Here is a 16,174-nt window from a genome sequence, read left to right as displayed (position 1 = left end):
CCGGAGCCTGGTGATACTATCTGGAATGTGTGAAACTTGAGAGAGACAAAACAACACGAGTCTCAACTTGAACAGACCTGCGACTCCGGGAGATGGAAGGTGGAAGGGGGTGATGAAGATGTAAAGTAGGAGAGTGTGAGGGGGGTGTGGGGGTGGGGGTTCAGGTGAGGTTGACTGGGAGAGACGGCCGAGTCAGAAACAAAACAGTGGGACGTTGTCATGGATGGAGAAAGACACAAAAACAAGCGGTTGGGAGGGGGGGAGCAAGAGGAAGAGGGTGGAGGGAGAGAGAGGAAAAGGTTAGGCAGAGTAACTCTCCTCTAACTGTGGACGCAAAAGCAAATCAACACCCACCACTTCCTCTGCTCACACTGTACCCATGACCTGCTTTTGAGGAAAAAATACCCTCCACTCTATTCCTCCTTTCTGGTGTAAATACCCAAGGTCATACACTGAAGGGTAATAACTGTTGGCCTAAGATCTCGCACCAGATGGGCCTGTGACCCTCTAGGTTATGCTTCCTATTCTGATGCATCCTAATTTAAATCAAGCAAATTTACACTTGTATAAGGTCTGTGTTGCCCACTGACATTTCATCAATATTGTGGCCCCCTCCATTATAGGTGACTGAAGCCTACTGCTTTCACTGACCACAAAAAGGTTTGTGTGGTTAACAAGGCAACACTGTGGCATTAAGAGTCATCTCTATAAGAAAAGCCAGTTCATAAAAGGTTAAAGCTGGTTTAAGTGGTTATTCATTTAAGTGCCGAAAGGTTAAGCCTTTTATTTTAGTCAATTCATATAAAACTCACTAGCTGCCTGACAAATGATTACATTAAGTTGCAACTTTCTAATTTGGACATTTTTTTTTTTTGGTCCATTTGAGCTACCCTGTGGACAGACATCAAAAAGGATCTCCTCCCTTCCCCTCACACACAGTTACACGCACCAACTCTTTGATGCACCTCTATGCATCCTTCCTTCTTATGCAAACGCACAGGTCACATGTCGAGTTAAGATACCACATCAAGGGAAACAATAGATTTATGTAGTCAGACTAACTCAAGCGATGATGGAACCTGACAAGCAGAGATTACAAGGCTGATAGACACTGATAGGAACAGAGGGAGGGAAAAAAAAAAACCCACCAAGCCAGTGTGGCAAAACTGGCATGAAGAGGCAATGCTAATCGCTAGCATACCAAGATCAAAGTAAAAATGAAGCATAAGAAAGGAGTGTGCCAGGGTGTCCTTGTATCACTTTAATCATGGCTGCTGCATACCACAGAGGCAGACAGTATGGAGAATGATTTGTTCGCCTCTTTTGATGAATAAAGCGTGTCCCAGAGCACCAGTTCCATCCTAAAATACAGAGCCAGTGATACCAGAGCCTCAGTGTTTGACTTTTGCCCTAACAACCCTGTGCAGTGTAATATGATAGAATTTTTTATCAATTTCCATATGCACATTTAATTGCATATTATATAAACACATAATGTTTGCAGGCGTAAACACCAGCACCGTAACATAAAATCAAGGTTAACTGAACCCCAGTTTTCATAAAAACGATAATAATGATAATTAAAATGTTCACCAAGCTTCAGCCTGAAAGGAAACAAGTAGATGAATCTCTGTTGTAGGTGTTTACAGGAGCAGATGGTCCAGGTAGGCGTTGGAAGTGCTGGTTGTTTGGGATAATGGAGGAAATAAAACATCATATGGTGGGAAGCCAAGCAGGCGGATGTGTGTGAGAGTGTGAGGAAAAGGCTTCTGGAACTTCGAAAGGGTGGTGAAGCTTAACTATCAGCACCTCTGCTACCCTGGCACCATCTCGTCCACCTCCTCCATCTCCAAGCATCTGGCAATAATGTGAAAAGGTTAAAACATATGGAGACAGAGGGAGGGGGAGCAGGGGGAGAGCGAGCATGGATGGGTGGGTAGAGATGGAGGAGGTGGGGAAGGGCAGAATGTTAGATAGCGGGTGAGCTGGAGGCCGTGGTGAGCAAGATAAAGATGTAAAGGATAAAACTACCTTCCAGTGTTTCTCACATTTTTAGCCGTTAGAAAGTGACATAAGAAGGGGAGAACATTAAGGACATGTCACTACAATTTTGCGAAAGTTGTTGAAATGGGGGAAAAATGAAAAGACAGAGGTGAAATTAAATGCACCCCGTATGTTACTGGACATCTGTGATCATAGCAGTATTTTCCTAGCTCTCAGCCTGTGCTTTTCATTACAAGAGTGGGAGATAGGGAGAAAGAGAGAAGCGGCATCAAGATAAAAGCAGACACGACACTATTGAACTTGTTTCAATTAGATGGACTCAAAGGTGGCGGTGCTGCGTAGCTGGGCCCTCCATCAGCATCACTCATTTATTATTCATAACACTGTGTCCAAAATCACAGGCCTGTTCTGATATTCTTTTTTTAAACCAAAGGCACAGATGAGTTAGAGCGTGAGTAAGCTATTCAATTTACATTTACATTACAACTTTTTTTTTTGTTCACTCACAGTGTGAGGCAGCAATGTGAGTTTTTGTCAGAGAGCGTCCTCTGACTCTGTATGTCACTAAATGTCAGGAGAGAAAAATGTGCTTTTATAATGCCTAGGTTAGAATAATACATAAGACTGTGGTTGGGTTCTGGACCCTTAGGCAAGTTTTGACATTTCTGGGGAGAAGGTAAGAGGGTGTTTGAGAGGGGTTTGCAGAGGCAGGCAAAAGCTTGTCCATGCAGGTATATGTATATGGCAGGAAGGGGTAGAGTGAGTGAAGAAGGGAAAGGACAGGAAGGATTGGGGGGAGGCTAGGGAGGGGGGAAGGGTGGTCTGTCAAATCCTGGAGGAGGTGAGGAGCACTAAAGAAGTGTGAGCTGAGGAATGTGGAAGAGAAGTTAGCGAAGTTGACGGGCGGGAGATGTGGAAGCTGTCTGTCACCAGCGGTGCTCCAGAATTTTCCATGACTTCAGCTCTCCATCTCCAAGCAGAAAAGGTAGCTGCGGGGCAGAGAAGCCAACACTGTATCTCCATAATGAGCTGGCTGAGGTGGAAGGCGAGGCAGGGAGACACATGGAGGTAACACTTGGAGGTAACACTCTAGCTTAGGTTTCAGCCGTGCACAAGTGAAGGCAGATGGGCTCCGGAAGCCCCAGTAGATTGGGCACAATGCGTTCCCAAGATTAAAAAGGCATTATACACATTTACCATACTAGCACCCAGATGCTCACTGCCCTCTGTTGTCATAAATCACACCAACTGGTAGCCTCATCCATAACATTTTGCAAATAAGTGGCCACATATGTGAGCTATGATTAAAAAAAAAAGGTGCACTAAGCAAGATTTCATATAAACATAAACACAACTGTCTTATCTCCACAGAGTACAGGGCTCCAGCAGGGAACTGTTTTGAGTGGCTACTATCTGCTCAAATTGCAGTTATTTTTCTGGTGAGCAGAGATGCAGGAAGTGAGAACTCCAAAGTTGAGCAATAACAAAACTTGCTGGACTCAATGACGGCTCAATGTGGCCTCACCAGCTACTAAGAAAAGAGTCTGGATAGGAGGTGTAAGTAACACACAGTTACTGGCATTACTTCACATGATTTCTGTGATACAAACTCCTCTTCCCACCCACATGCATAATAACCTTATGTGAAAACAGCCAGTAACAGCTTCTGTATTTATCTGATAATTCATTGCATTTTGGATTGTACTCCACCAAAAGCCAGCTGCTGCAAACAAACAGAAGCAACGCAATGTGTCAGTGTTACTGGCTAATATGGTTTTCGGGCAGACCTATGGACCGAGGCTGGCAGAAGCTGATACGGAGGCTTGTTTTCACGGTCCAAAGCCAACCAGCCAATCATTTGGATATTGTCTCATGTTTGTACTGGAGGTTTTGGCTGCCCTCTGTGAGTCAACTGACTGATAATCCACTGCAGGGGCTCTGACCACAGAGTCGAGTGGGAACAGACAAACACGAAACAGCAGAGAGAGTGAGGGAGTGAGGCAGAGGGATGTGGTTTAAGAACCAGCATGAGCAAAAGACAGAATTTGGAGAGATCACCAGTGGTAGTAATAGCAGTAGTGAGATGAGAAACCGAGACGCAAGAGGAAGTGGAAGGAGGTGAAAATGTCAAAAGACACGGAAGGGTGAAGAGACAGTGGAAAAAAAAAAAAAAGAAAAGAAATGAGGACACGGAGAGAAAGAGGTGCAGACAGTGTTGTAAGCGAACACATGCAACACGATCTCGAGGGCCATGACCGTCCAGCTGTCTCTCCTCTTTCTCGGTCCCTGTCACCATTTCCTTTGTCCCGCTAAATATGCCTCCCCTGCCCATGGGAGATGGCAAAGAAAGAGAAACAGAAAGAAAGTCAGACAGAAAGAAGTCCAGCGCTGACGGGGGAAGGAGACAGTGTTCGATGAAGGACAGGAGGTCCTGTTCTGATACTTGGACGCAGCCGAAGCGAGGGAGGAGAGAACAGGTGGGTAGCCACAGGAAGACAAGTACGCCATTGTTTGGCTGGTATCTATGTAACCATACGGTCCACATCTCCTCAAACTAGCGCTCTGCATCTCTCAGTGCAAGTCAGTTGAGTGTTAGCATTAGCTCGGGGTTACTGTTGCATACCGTGCTTTGACTTTGACTGCCCTGTCATGCCGATGGTGGGCCTGGCTTTCATGCACTCGTGAACCGTTATACCAACTGGCTCTAAACCAGCACCAAATGACCACATGTACACACACACACACACAAACAGATGGGGCGAGGTGGGGTGCGTGTGGGTAAGGGGCTACAGAAAAGGGTGTAGGTGGTGGATGGTAGATTTTTTGGCAAGCTGTACCTTCCTAAGTTCATTGCCAAGGAGAGCAGGCTCTGACTCCGACAGCCTGGATCATATACCACCAGCTGGCAAGCTAGGAGCCACAACCACGGCGGCACAATGCAAATGGGGAAAAGAAACAACCACCAATTTCGGCCAGAGAAAGAGAAAAAGAGGAAAGAGAACAATTAGAGAAACAAAGGAGGTGTTTAAGTCCGAAATACAGGAAGTGAAAGCTTGGTTTCCACATTTTTGGTCAAAAATATTAACTTGGAGACTTCATGTTGTCATAAACATCCTCTGATCAAGTATTAGAGATGGCTCTAGCCATGTGAGGCCCCTCAGTGTACCGGTGGGAGCTCCTACAAGTCCACCTCTGTCCCATCACCATCTGGTACTGCCATCAGTGTGGGACTGGACACACACACACACACACGCACACACACACACACACACACACACACACCTATTTATAACCTCAGTTAAGTCCGGAATCCAGTTCATGTTGGGGTTGCAGTAATGTTCACATGCTCCTAACAGCCCCGACTGCTCCGAGTGACGGGTGCCCACACACACAGCAAAGTCCTGTCATACACCCAGTGCTAACTCTCCCCTTTGTCACACTCACACTGCAGTGTTAGTCCAGTTAATGGGGTATGCATTCCAGACACACACTCTAGACACGCATTGAAATACCCAGACACCCCTTCTCACGAGTACATAGATGCGCACACACACACACACACACACACACACACACACACACACACACGCTTAAACACCTGCATACATGCATGTATCCATCCATGTGCTCACAATCGTACACACACACGGTTTAAACATCAACAAGCACCGCCGCTCGTCAGGCTCTCCCTTTCACTGTGCCCCAACTCCCTTCACTCCCTTCACTCTACACCTCCTCTCCTCTCCATTCCTTTCTCCTTTCTCCTTTCCTTTCCTTCCCTCTCTCTGCTGTGTGTGTAATCAGCCCAGTATTAATACCTGCATTCCAACAGCCTACAGGAATGTCTTAACAATGTAGCCTTGTTCAGGTGCAGGGGGAGAAAGACCTCACTGAAAAATACATTAAAAAAGTGCTGCAGTGAGGAGTCCCAGGGCTGCAGCGTAGAAGACCTGAGGCACGTTATGATGTGAGATGAACAAGGCTGAGTGGAACACACTTGGCTCTCATGCTGCCTCTAACACTTGCGGCCAATCTATGAAATTCCTTCTCATATAGACATAGAGTATATCAGTTAAGTACTGTATACCACTTGTTAACACTCTCTCACGCACAGAGTCTATAAGCGCAGGACAGATAATCAAACAGCTCAGCTATGCTGCTGCATCAGAGAGTGATAATTCACTGTAACAGTTTATTGACTCTCATATGCCTCATACTGCAATAACAGATTATATCTTGTTGTGATATAATCCAGATAAAAGGTGCAATGATTAGGCAATTAGTCAATCACTATGTATACAGAAAATTAATGAGCAATTATTTTTAGAAATGAATTAGTTTGATTGTTTATTATGTTTATTATTGTGTATATATGTGCAACTAAAATACCAGTTGGACTGTTTGGCAGACAAAAGAAGACATTTGAAACTGTCATCCTGGGTGTTTTTCAGTATTTTCGGATATTTCATAGACCAAATAATTCATCGACTAAAGGAGAAAATATGCAGCAGATTAAAGGATAATTAAAATAATAATTAGTTGCAGCCCAAGTCTAAACTAATTATTTCAAGAAATTTGCAATCAAAATGAGTCCATTTTATTTGTGCAATTCGTTCCGCTGCTTGTTTGTATGTGATGGTCCATTTCAATGTGGGAAAATATTCTTATGAACATAATGATATTGATTTCCAGACCTAAGCAGAAGAGAGAGATAATGAAAAGTAGTGACATACTGAATGCTCCATCATCCTCCCATCCTCCCTCCATTCCTCCCTCTGCCTGCCCCCCCTTTGTTAGGCCTTATTATTGAACATGTGTCCTCTCTGCCCCTGCCATTAACCAACCCCACCCATACACACTGCTTTCAATTCTTAGACACACACACACAATGTGCAGCGCACACTCCCGAATTGCTAATTGACATGGGGAGTTGGTGCACCTTTCATCATTCTCCACGGAAGTGTGTGAGTGTGTGTGTGTGTGTGTGTGTGTGTGTGCGTGTGATGTGAGTGGGGAATGGGATCAAAGGAGGTCCTCCAAGCTGCCTGCCCTAGTACTCTCAGCCTCTCTCACCACTCTGTATGGCAGCTAGGAAGGGCCAAATATCTATCGTACTCATCATTCACAGGCACTACAACGTAAACGTACAGTATGTTCAGCTGACTTCAGCTGGATAATCCTTCAGAACGAATAACTGTTAACTCAATGTAGTCTTACTGCTGCAACATGCCCGCCAGAGCAGAGTGCAAGATGCTCTGGAGACAAAACACTGGCGTTATAATTACTTTAGCCCTTAATAACAAGAGGCTAAATTAGTTAGGAACTCTGTATGTCCAACATTATCCCCACTATAACTATACATCACATTTGTTGTTCTGCAGATTGCACTGACATGTAATTGGGAATCATTTAGCCTGATGGAGTCATAACCCAATTGAATGTGATTGATTTTGGATTAAATATTCATATGAAGCTGGAGTACGCTTGTACTTTTTCCCCTGGTAGAGTGAATTGAAATGATGCTATGAAACTTGATGTGCCTTACATTACTGGAATATGAACACAACTGATGAACAACACAAGAGATTTGGCTGAAAAATGCACTTCAGTTAATGGAGGACTTTCTAATGCTGCTGCATGGAAATGATGCAACTACAAGTATTGTTATATGAGTGGGAAGTGCGAGTAAGTCAAACCTCTTCTGGCTTGATTATTGTCTTTAGATGAAACATCAGTCAAAAAAAAAAGATCACCTTACCATACTGCTAAGAATCATAAGGGATTTGAGACACCTTGGTTCTTTTGGCTCCTTCTTTTCAGGCTACTGTGATGACAACACATGGTCAGGATGATACATGAATTTTCTATTGGTCCTTGGCAGGGATGAGAGACAAATGACAGATGAAGGGTGAGACAAGGTTAGAGGAGGAAAGAGACTGATGAGAAAGAGAGAGATGTAGAGATGAAAAAAAAAAACAGTGATAAAAGTGATGCTTTACAGAGCTGGGCATGAAGTAGGGTGTGGTAAAGAGGCTGACAAGTGAATTCCAGGGAGAAATGTTACATACAGAGAAAAAGAGACTCACAGTGAAGTTAAGAACAGATTGTGACTTGCGGAGAACATTAACAGTCAGAGCATGGTAACGTTACCCCTCTACTTTTCTCTTTCAAAGTCAAGTTCACACAGGCAGAGAGGTGCAAAGGGAACTTTGGTGCTGTTGTCGTTGTTTCGGAGGGGCTCTGGTAAGCGAAACCTCAATAAAACAAAGACGAGTTATGTCCTCAGGCGAGTTGCCCGACTTGGAAGCCCTGAAAACTGACACCGTAGCTGTTCAGTGATGACACCCAGGCCTCGCTCTCAGGTAACGTGGGGAGCCCCCTTTTCTCACACAAACAGACATGAAGTCATACCAAACATCCAACACACAGAGCCAAACACTTGTGTTGTAATACAAATACTCACACACCCACCCCTCTTCCCCTCCTCCACGCCCTGCTCCTCCTCTTCCTTCCCATCGTGGAGGATTAATGTTCCCACTCCTGTCTCCCAGGTCCCTCCGGCCCAGTTAAAGCAATACGATCTCATTGTCAAACAGTGACCAGCCTCACCGGAGAGGTTAACCACCACTGCTTAACCATTAACTAGATTAAAGTCGGGGGGGGGGGGGGGGGGGGGGGGGGGCACAGGAATGTTCTCTGACAGATGGAAAAGGGAGATTGGACATAAAAAGTGGTTTCAAAGAGTAATCACTGTGGCTTTGGCCAACCTTTGTGACAGTGGTTTGAGTTAATTTGCTCACACACACATGTGTACACATAACGTATGTAAGCAGAGAAAATTCTGCAGCCTAGTGAACTTTCAGTCACCCTCATCTCCTGGTTATCATCATGCACTATAGATAAAGGAAGAAAAGAATCCTTTGGGGCTCCACCGTCATATTTCTGAAACCACTCCCTGGGAAGAAAGAATTACTGGGTCAGAGGTGCATTCAAATATTTTTCCACAGGCTAAAAACTGTGCCTCAGTTGCATGGGAAGTACTCACAACCATTTGGAATAATTTCATAAACATTTTCAGAAATGTCAAATAAACAATCAAGGAACTTAAGGGCAAACAAATCAGATTAAGGAAACGTACATTTTGACTCTCTCCTTCCCCCACACCAGGCGAAACTGGTGGTGTAGAAAGACACAAGGTGGTAATGGAACCCAAGTGTGTGTGTGTGTGTGTGTGTGTGAGGGAAAGGGGGGGAGGGCTTTTTTGGAGGGGTGCATTCAACAACTGCTGCTGAGGCAACTGTTGATGTCTGAAAAGCAACAGCTTGCGGGGCTCCCAGAGGACGCTCTGCCAGCCAACAGTCAGATGGAGGGTTTAGGGTTGGAGGGGCGCAGGGGTTAGGATTTCTTCTCTACTGCCAGAAAAATGATCTCCTTGGCCACAGATCCAGGCTTTTCCATGACATTCCCCATTCCTGACTGGTATTCCTCAATCCTGACGTACTCCGCCTGTCTGATCTTCATTGCTGCCATGTCTGCCTTTACCGCTTTTGTTCGTTTTATCCCCCGCTTTCCTGCTATTTGATTGATCGAAACAGCTGGACAGGACACAAGAGGAGTGTTGTAAAAGCTATTTTTTGTGGCAGATACCAAATATGTGGGTCATCACATTTCCTCGCTGATTTATGACACAAATTTGGACCACGCGTGACCAAAAAATGCCCAAGCCAATCCTGCTTCTTTGTGCATTCCGACAACAAACACCGAGAAATAGAGGCTCTTAAACCACATCTTATTACAGCACTCAACTGATAAATGGATTGGCAGCACTTAACCTCGTCTCCTGACAGAGCTTTGTGAATTTTTCAATTTCGCTCCAACCCTGAAGTGCAACGCAACCCCCATCGTCCCTGCAACTACCGGCACCATCACATACACAGATGTGGAGACAAGGACACACATGGAGCCTCGTTTCAAGGCTGCATTTGAAATTACCCATCACCATCATCTTCCTCCCATGAGACAAGAACAAGACTGCACGGTGGCAACACAATAGTCGGCTGTAATCATCTCTTATCCCATCCCTTGATCTTTCTCTGTCCGCCCCTGCCTCTCTGCTTCCTTCCTTCCCTCCCTCTTCTTCTCCGCTTCTTTTTCCAACTTTCCAATCTTCTTCCTAATATTCAATTATTTATTTATTTTTTTTTACACCTATGAAACTACTTTAAATCAACAGTCAAACACAGACAGTGGAAGAGTCGGACACCATACTTAATTTGTGCTTTGGAAAGTGAAAAACAGTGAGCATGCCAAGCAGGGGAGGATGGCCATTCTTATTTTAAAATCATTAATAGTGGCTATAAATCTGCTGTGGAGCGGCTCTGGGGATGGGCGTAAAAGCAAACAGAGCCCTCTCCCACAGCAGGCAATCTTCCCGACGCTATGCAAGGTCATTGACTGTGAACCGTGCACAAAAGCACAGCGGTCAACGCAGGCAAAGACAATATGGTAAATCACAGCAAGCAAACACACTAGAGAGAGAATGGAGGGTAAAAGAGAGACAGGACGAGACAGACCGACAAAGATAAGAGGGAAAGACAGGGGAATGTAGACAAAGCTAATCCGGCCGAACACACCTTTTGTTTATGGATGAGTATCTGTAAAAGTGTGTGTGTGTGTGTGTGTGTGCTTTGGCTATAGCTCTTCTGAAGCTCTTGTGGGGATATGATGATGAAAAAAGCGAGGGATAAACCACATCGTTCTTGCTAAGAGACTTCAAACCAGGATTAACCACGTGCACGCAACCTATCATCTGCTCATGCTCAGTTGCCTGTACCTTTGCTGTCTGCCAGCTCACTAGACAACATCAGTGCCCCGTCAAAGTTTAAAGCGTTGAGTGGGTCTATGAAGGCTGAAAAGCTCAAATCCCCTTCTCGGAGCTCAGTGTTTACTAAACGGACCTCCTCACACAAATCAGCCCGAACATGCCTCTTATTTTAACCGACTACTGTTTAACTGATGTCACCTGGATGTTCCGCTGAGTGAAGCCCGGTCAAACCTCATGAATGCACCCTGGCTGTGAACAGATTCTAGCTTTACACCTGTAACTGTAGCCCCTTTTACGCAGAGATCCCTCTAAATTGATGTTAAGAAGACCCCTCATTATCCCTCATTTGCTTGTTTACACTGAACCAAACAAGTCGCCATAATTCTGCCCCAAGGTATGATTTTAGACAGCATGCCGCCCGCCCGTAATCAGCGTAACACAAAAGTGCCGGCATCTGTCCCGTCATGCTGGCTGTCCTTTTTACACAGACATGGCTCTAGCTCTGTGACTGCCTCCGCTGCCGGCTTACTGCCGGAACAACAAAGCCCCCCCCCCCTTCTGTGTTTGTACCTTTTATACAGAATGGCGAGGTGCAACATTCCCGCCTTTACAGGCCGTGTGAGCCTCATTGTGGCTGCTTGTTTGTGTTTGGATTACTGTCTATGACTTGTGGTGAGAAGGGGGTTTAAAGCAAGAAAGGAAGCCCTTTTCCATAGAACTCAAAGTGGTGACAAACAAACGCACACATTGCGAGCTCCAACGTGTCCACAGGAATGCCACTCATTCCATCTCAGTGCTCAACTCCATCACTGTCTCACACACACACACACACACGCACACACACACGCACACACACACACACGTTTTCACAAACACACAAAGGTGAATGAATCACCTCAATAATTGTAGCCCAACCATTCCAAGGCCCACTCCCCAGGGGCCTAAATGACATGGGGGCAAACATGGACTTGCTCTCCCAAAGCAGCCACTATCAATCTGTCACTCACCGTTATATGAGCTAAGGTTTCCAGTGTTGCATAACACCAAAAATCCTGCAACTGGTGGCCCTATGTGTGTGTTCTTACATGTATAGTACATACAATGTGTGCATCTGTATGTTCATTTGTGGTTTTGTATGCGCACACTTTTTGGTCAGTGAATATATTTGATTTGTAAGTGCTTATAAGTATTCTTGGCTTCATGCAGTCAAGAATGCACTCATGTGTATGCTTGCAGAAAAAGGAGACTAAAACTAAGTGCCCCAGGACAGTTGTAAAAAAAAAAAAAAAAAAAGGTTGCCTGGCTTTTATCTCCTTGTGGCTAAATGGATCTTTTTCTGCCCTAATACCATAATAATTACACATGGCTGCAGGGGGTGCACTTTTGATGCTGCACTGGGGGACAGAAATTAAAAGTGAGGAAATGACTGTGGGAATTAAGGCAGCGATAGACAAAGAGGCTGACGCTGCGTGTTAGTGGTGAACACCTTGAACTCAACTGATGCTTGTCACATTGATTCTTTCCACTGGTTTCTAAATACTTTGGAGCCTCTACAGTTCAGCTGAAACTCATCTAACCATTTGACTCTCGTTTTGTCTCTTCAACTTAATGTCACTTTGTTCTTTTTATCCCCGAAACGTACGAAAATCAAAGTTAAGAGAGCATCTAAGGCAGCTCCAGAGTTACTGTGAAGTTAGTTCTTTTGGAAGGATCTTAACAAAAAACACCGGTTGAATGTATTCTTTTTAAATACATGAAGTTTACTTGTGTTTCTAAATGCAGATAGATTTTGCCATCACAATTTTATAATTCAGCATGTTTGCACTATTGATGCCATAGCTGCAATGGAAAAGGCAATGGCATCTCAGGACTGTAGAACAGGAGCCATTTACCAACATGTCTGGGTGAGTGGGTCAAAGGGTCAGCGCAGTCCTGGGCATAGGCACGCTGAGCACCTTAGGGTGTCCTGGGTTGCCATGCATCATATATCCATGTGTCACAACTATGTACATAAATACAGGCATTCATGCTCACAAGTATATAGACACACTTACAAAGAGGGACACACATCTGGGTGTTACGTGTCCCATGGTTTTATTTAGTGTGTGTCTATGCCTGACACTGACATAGTTAGAAGTTGCAAGTGTGTGACCAGTAATTGTGAAAATGTGGGTCTGTGTGACAGAATCCCACTGAGACCCAACAAGAGCTGCTATTATTAGATAAAACTATGCTTGAGAGAGAGAGAGAGAGAGGGAATGAGAGAGAGAGAGGGAGTGAGGGAGAGAAAGTGAGTTCAGCAAAAAGAGAGACCAAAGAGACCAATGTTGCACCAAAGTGAAAAGATGACTTTCCTTGCCTCAGACTTTAGCAGACAGGGCAGCAGGGAGGGAACGGGATGAGCTCAGCACCTGGAACCGAACCTTTAAATCATTGCACCACAGCTGTACAGAGGGCTGCGTGATCAACGCTACATCCATCAATTACAGGGCACTTTTTAGTAGGCACCTGTTAAAAGGATCCATAAAGGACAGGCTGACAGCAAAGCACAGCAACTGTCTCTGATGCCAGAGAGGAGGGAGGTGGGCAATAGTAAATCTGATCTGGGTACTGAAGTGGTGTAAAAGGAAGAGAGCGAAACCAGGTAAACTCAGAAGGGAGCTGTGACTTTATTTGGTAAAAAACAAACTTACTATTCAATGAAGGGCCCCATAAGTGATGTGAAATACACTGTGATGCATTGAGAACAGTCAGAGAGAGAGAGAGAGAGAGAGAGAGAGAGAGAGAGAGGGGAGTCAGCCACCACCCCGGCCCCGCCCTTTACCTCATCCTGCTTCATACCACCAAAAAAGCCTGACTGCTCAAGCAAGGAATTAGAAATAAGCTTCACAAAATTTCTACAGTGCAGTCTCACAAATTTGATTTTGACACACACAAATGGCCACAAAGGAGTCAACGAAGGCTCAACAACATTTCTGGTGAAAAACACAAATGTTAACGACAAGTAACCTATTACACATCTTGTAAGGATATTAAGCATTAAATATTAGTGACGCTTAAACAGAAAAAAAAACAGTAAAGCAGGAAACAGCTTAATCTCACTAGCAGCACCCTAAATCCCTATGGGACCTGTCAATCATTGGTGGTAAACATCAAGTCCACTAAGGACAATAATAAACTTCTAAGTACCACAGCAACTCCTCCAATTTCCAATTAATGCACACTTGATTTGGGTAAGTAACCACAAGTTTCTCTACATAGATCATATAAGGCCAAAGTCAAGTTGCAGTTAAATTGGCTTAGTGTCTCTGCCAGCACTAGAGTTGCAGGGGGTGAGGCGCACTGCCAAGTAAGAGACGCAAATCCCGCAGATCAGACATCAAAGCGCTGGAAACTGCACCACAGCAGCCAGACGCGGCAGACTGAGTGAGACTGGACGAGACTGGCAGCGTGCTCTTCAAAATAAAAGCTTACTATTTATCACTGTTCGGGTAAAATAAAAGAAATAAATGAAGGAATGGGCTGACCAAACCATTTGGGAGACTTATTTTGTAGATTTCTCATTAAAACAGTAGCACAGTATTAGTATTAATATGAGCAACGCGTTTTTCAATCAGTGTTTTACTTTGGCAGTTCAATATGTTTTATTTCTGGCTGTATCGAAGAGGCGCTGTTTGGCATTAGTCTGTGTTGGTTTGGCAGGAGGACGGGGGGCAGTGTGCCGCAGTCCCGGCCGCTGTTCAGAAGTGCACTCAAGTGCGGAGCTGAGACTAAAAGCGTAACCAGCCGACGCAGAGCCACCGTTAAGCCTTCAAACATTCCCGCAGTGTCGATAACCCGCACGCAGGAGCCGCACAAACTGACGGCTACTGCAAGGCTATGTTTTGTTTTTGTTTTTTAGTTTGTTTTTGTTTTTGTTTTTGTTTTTTTTAAACCAGTTGGACTACTGTTGAAACAGAAAGACTTTCTGATACATGATAATGAGATAAAAGCGTTGCGTGGATTGCGTGCAGCCACTAACAGGTTGCTCAGCGTCATCCAGCAATTTATGGCAAACAGGATCAAACTAGGAAAAATCTCTGAGTGGACTCAACGAGCCGCTCCTGGCTGCGGCGTGCACAGGCGGGCTCGTCCTGCACTCGTGGTTCCGAGAGAGAGGACAGTGTGAAACGCGCAGCCCGAAGCCATGAGAAACTACCCAGAGCCGTGTCAGAGGCGCGACAAAGTTAGTAGAAAGAGGTATAATGTCAGAAAATGAAGCGGGAAGTATCAAAGAGACTCACCTAGCAATGCCCAGAGCAAGGTGCACAAGAGCGACGAGCGTCCCAACGTTATCCCCTCCATGGCCGGTTTTCTAACTTTTTTTCAGGGAAAAGTATTCACTTTGTTTCTGGTTGTGGAGAGTGGAAACCTGGCAGCAGTTAGTCTTCTTTCTTCTTTCAGTGCTCTAAAGCTTTCTGGACCTCTCTGTCTCTGTCTCTCTCCCTCTCTCTCTCTCTTGTCTGCAAAAGGAGTGCCTCACTCCCTCACACACACACACACACACACACACAGAAATCTGATGCTGGTGGCAGTCCTCTTGGTTGATATATTTGCACAAAAGGTGACCCCCCCCCACCCCCCTCCTCCTAATACAACCCCCTCCCCTCTCTCTCTCTCTCCCTCTCTCTCTCTCTCTCTCTCTCTCTCTCACTTGCAGTGAAAAGACCTGCTTGACTAATCACGGAGCAAGTCTCCTGTGGCCCGCAGGATTCCTTTAAAGAAACTTAAAAGTGATTTTATCATGAAGCTCTGTGGCTCGTTTTAAGTCCTTAGACAAAATAACTAAAGTTTTATCAGGATAATATAAAAATGTCACAGCAAAACTAGACATGAAGGCTGAAAGCTCACATTAATATAGCCTACTACCATTAGCCTAGCTTATATAGTCCAGAATATAAAAATTATTTTTGGACTTGTTTGGAGTCAACATGGCACACTCAACAACTTTTAAATTTAATAATGATGGAGGCAATGGCACAGCTTTTTTTTTTTTTTGGAAAAAACATTAAATTGCCCTTAATAAAAAATAGACTGTAAAATAATTAATACTTGATTAAGTGGGGAATTGCAAAGGACACAATTTTGCAACTGCAGATATGGGAAATTATTTTCACCCACTATGGCTAAATGCTAGTAAATTAATCTGGCAGGTCACTAATCATTATTCAGAGGTCTTGATCTCCCAAAAACTAATTGGTTGGGAAAACAATCAGTTTTCTTTTGCCAGTTTATTTCATAGACAAATTTCCGGCACTGGTTAGACTTTTAACATCCCCAACTTACATATGTGTCAAATAATGATTT

At 44.5% G+C, this 16,174-nt stretch overlaps 1 protein-coding gene across 2 annotated transcripts in view; it reads right to left on the bottom strand.

Annotated features, from left to right (window-relative positions):
- The window catches only part of bcam (basal cell adhesion molecule (Lutheran blood group)), a 50,115-nt gene extending 34,727 nt beyond the window's left edge, over positions 1 to 15,388 (bottom strand). For both annotated transcript variants that reach the window (XM_071469011.1, XM_071469013.1), the window contains exon 1: positions 15,112 to 15,388. In XM_071469011.1, coding sequence (XP_071325112.1) covers positions 15,112 to 15,172 — 61 coding nt within the window. In that variant the 5' untranslated portion in view covers positions 15,173 to 15,388. The remainder of the gene's footprint in view (positions 1 to 15,111) is intronic.
- Positions 15,389 to 16,174: the final 786 nt, after the last annotated feature.

Source organism: Trachinotus anak, unplaced genomic scaffold (genome assembly GCF_046630095.1).
Source record: "Trachinotus anak isolate AG129_WGS33_773 ecotype Australia unplaced genomic scaffold, CSIRO_AGI_Tana_v1 ptg000032l, whole genome shotgun sequence".
Classification (NCBI taxonomy): Eukaryota; Metazoa; Chordata; class Actinopteri; order Carangiformes; family Carangidae; genus Trachinotus; species Trachinotus anak.
Note: the sequence above shows the minus strand (reverse complement) of the source record. Positions and strands in the feature narration are given on the sequence as shown.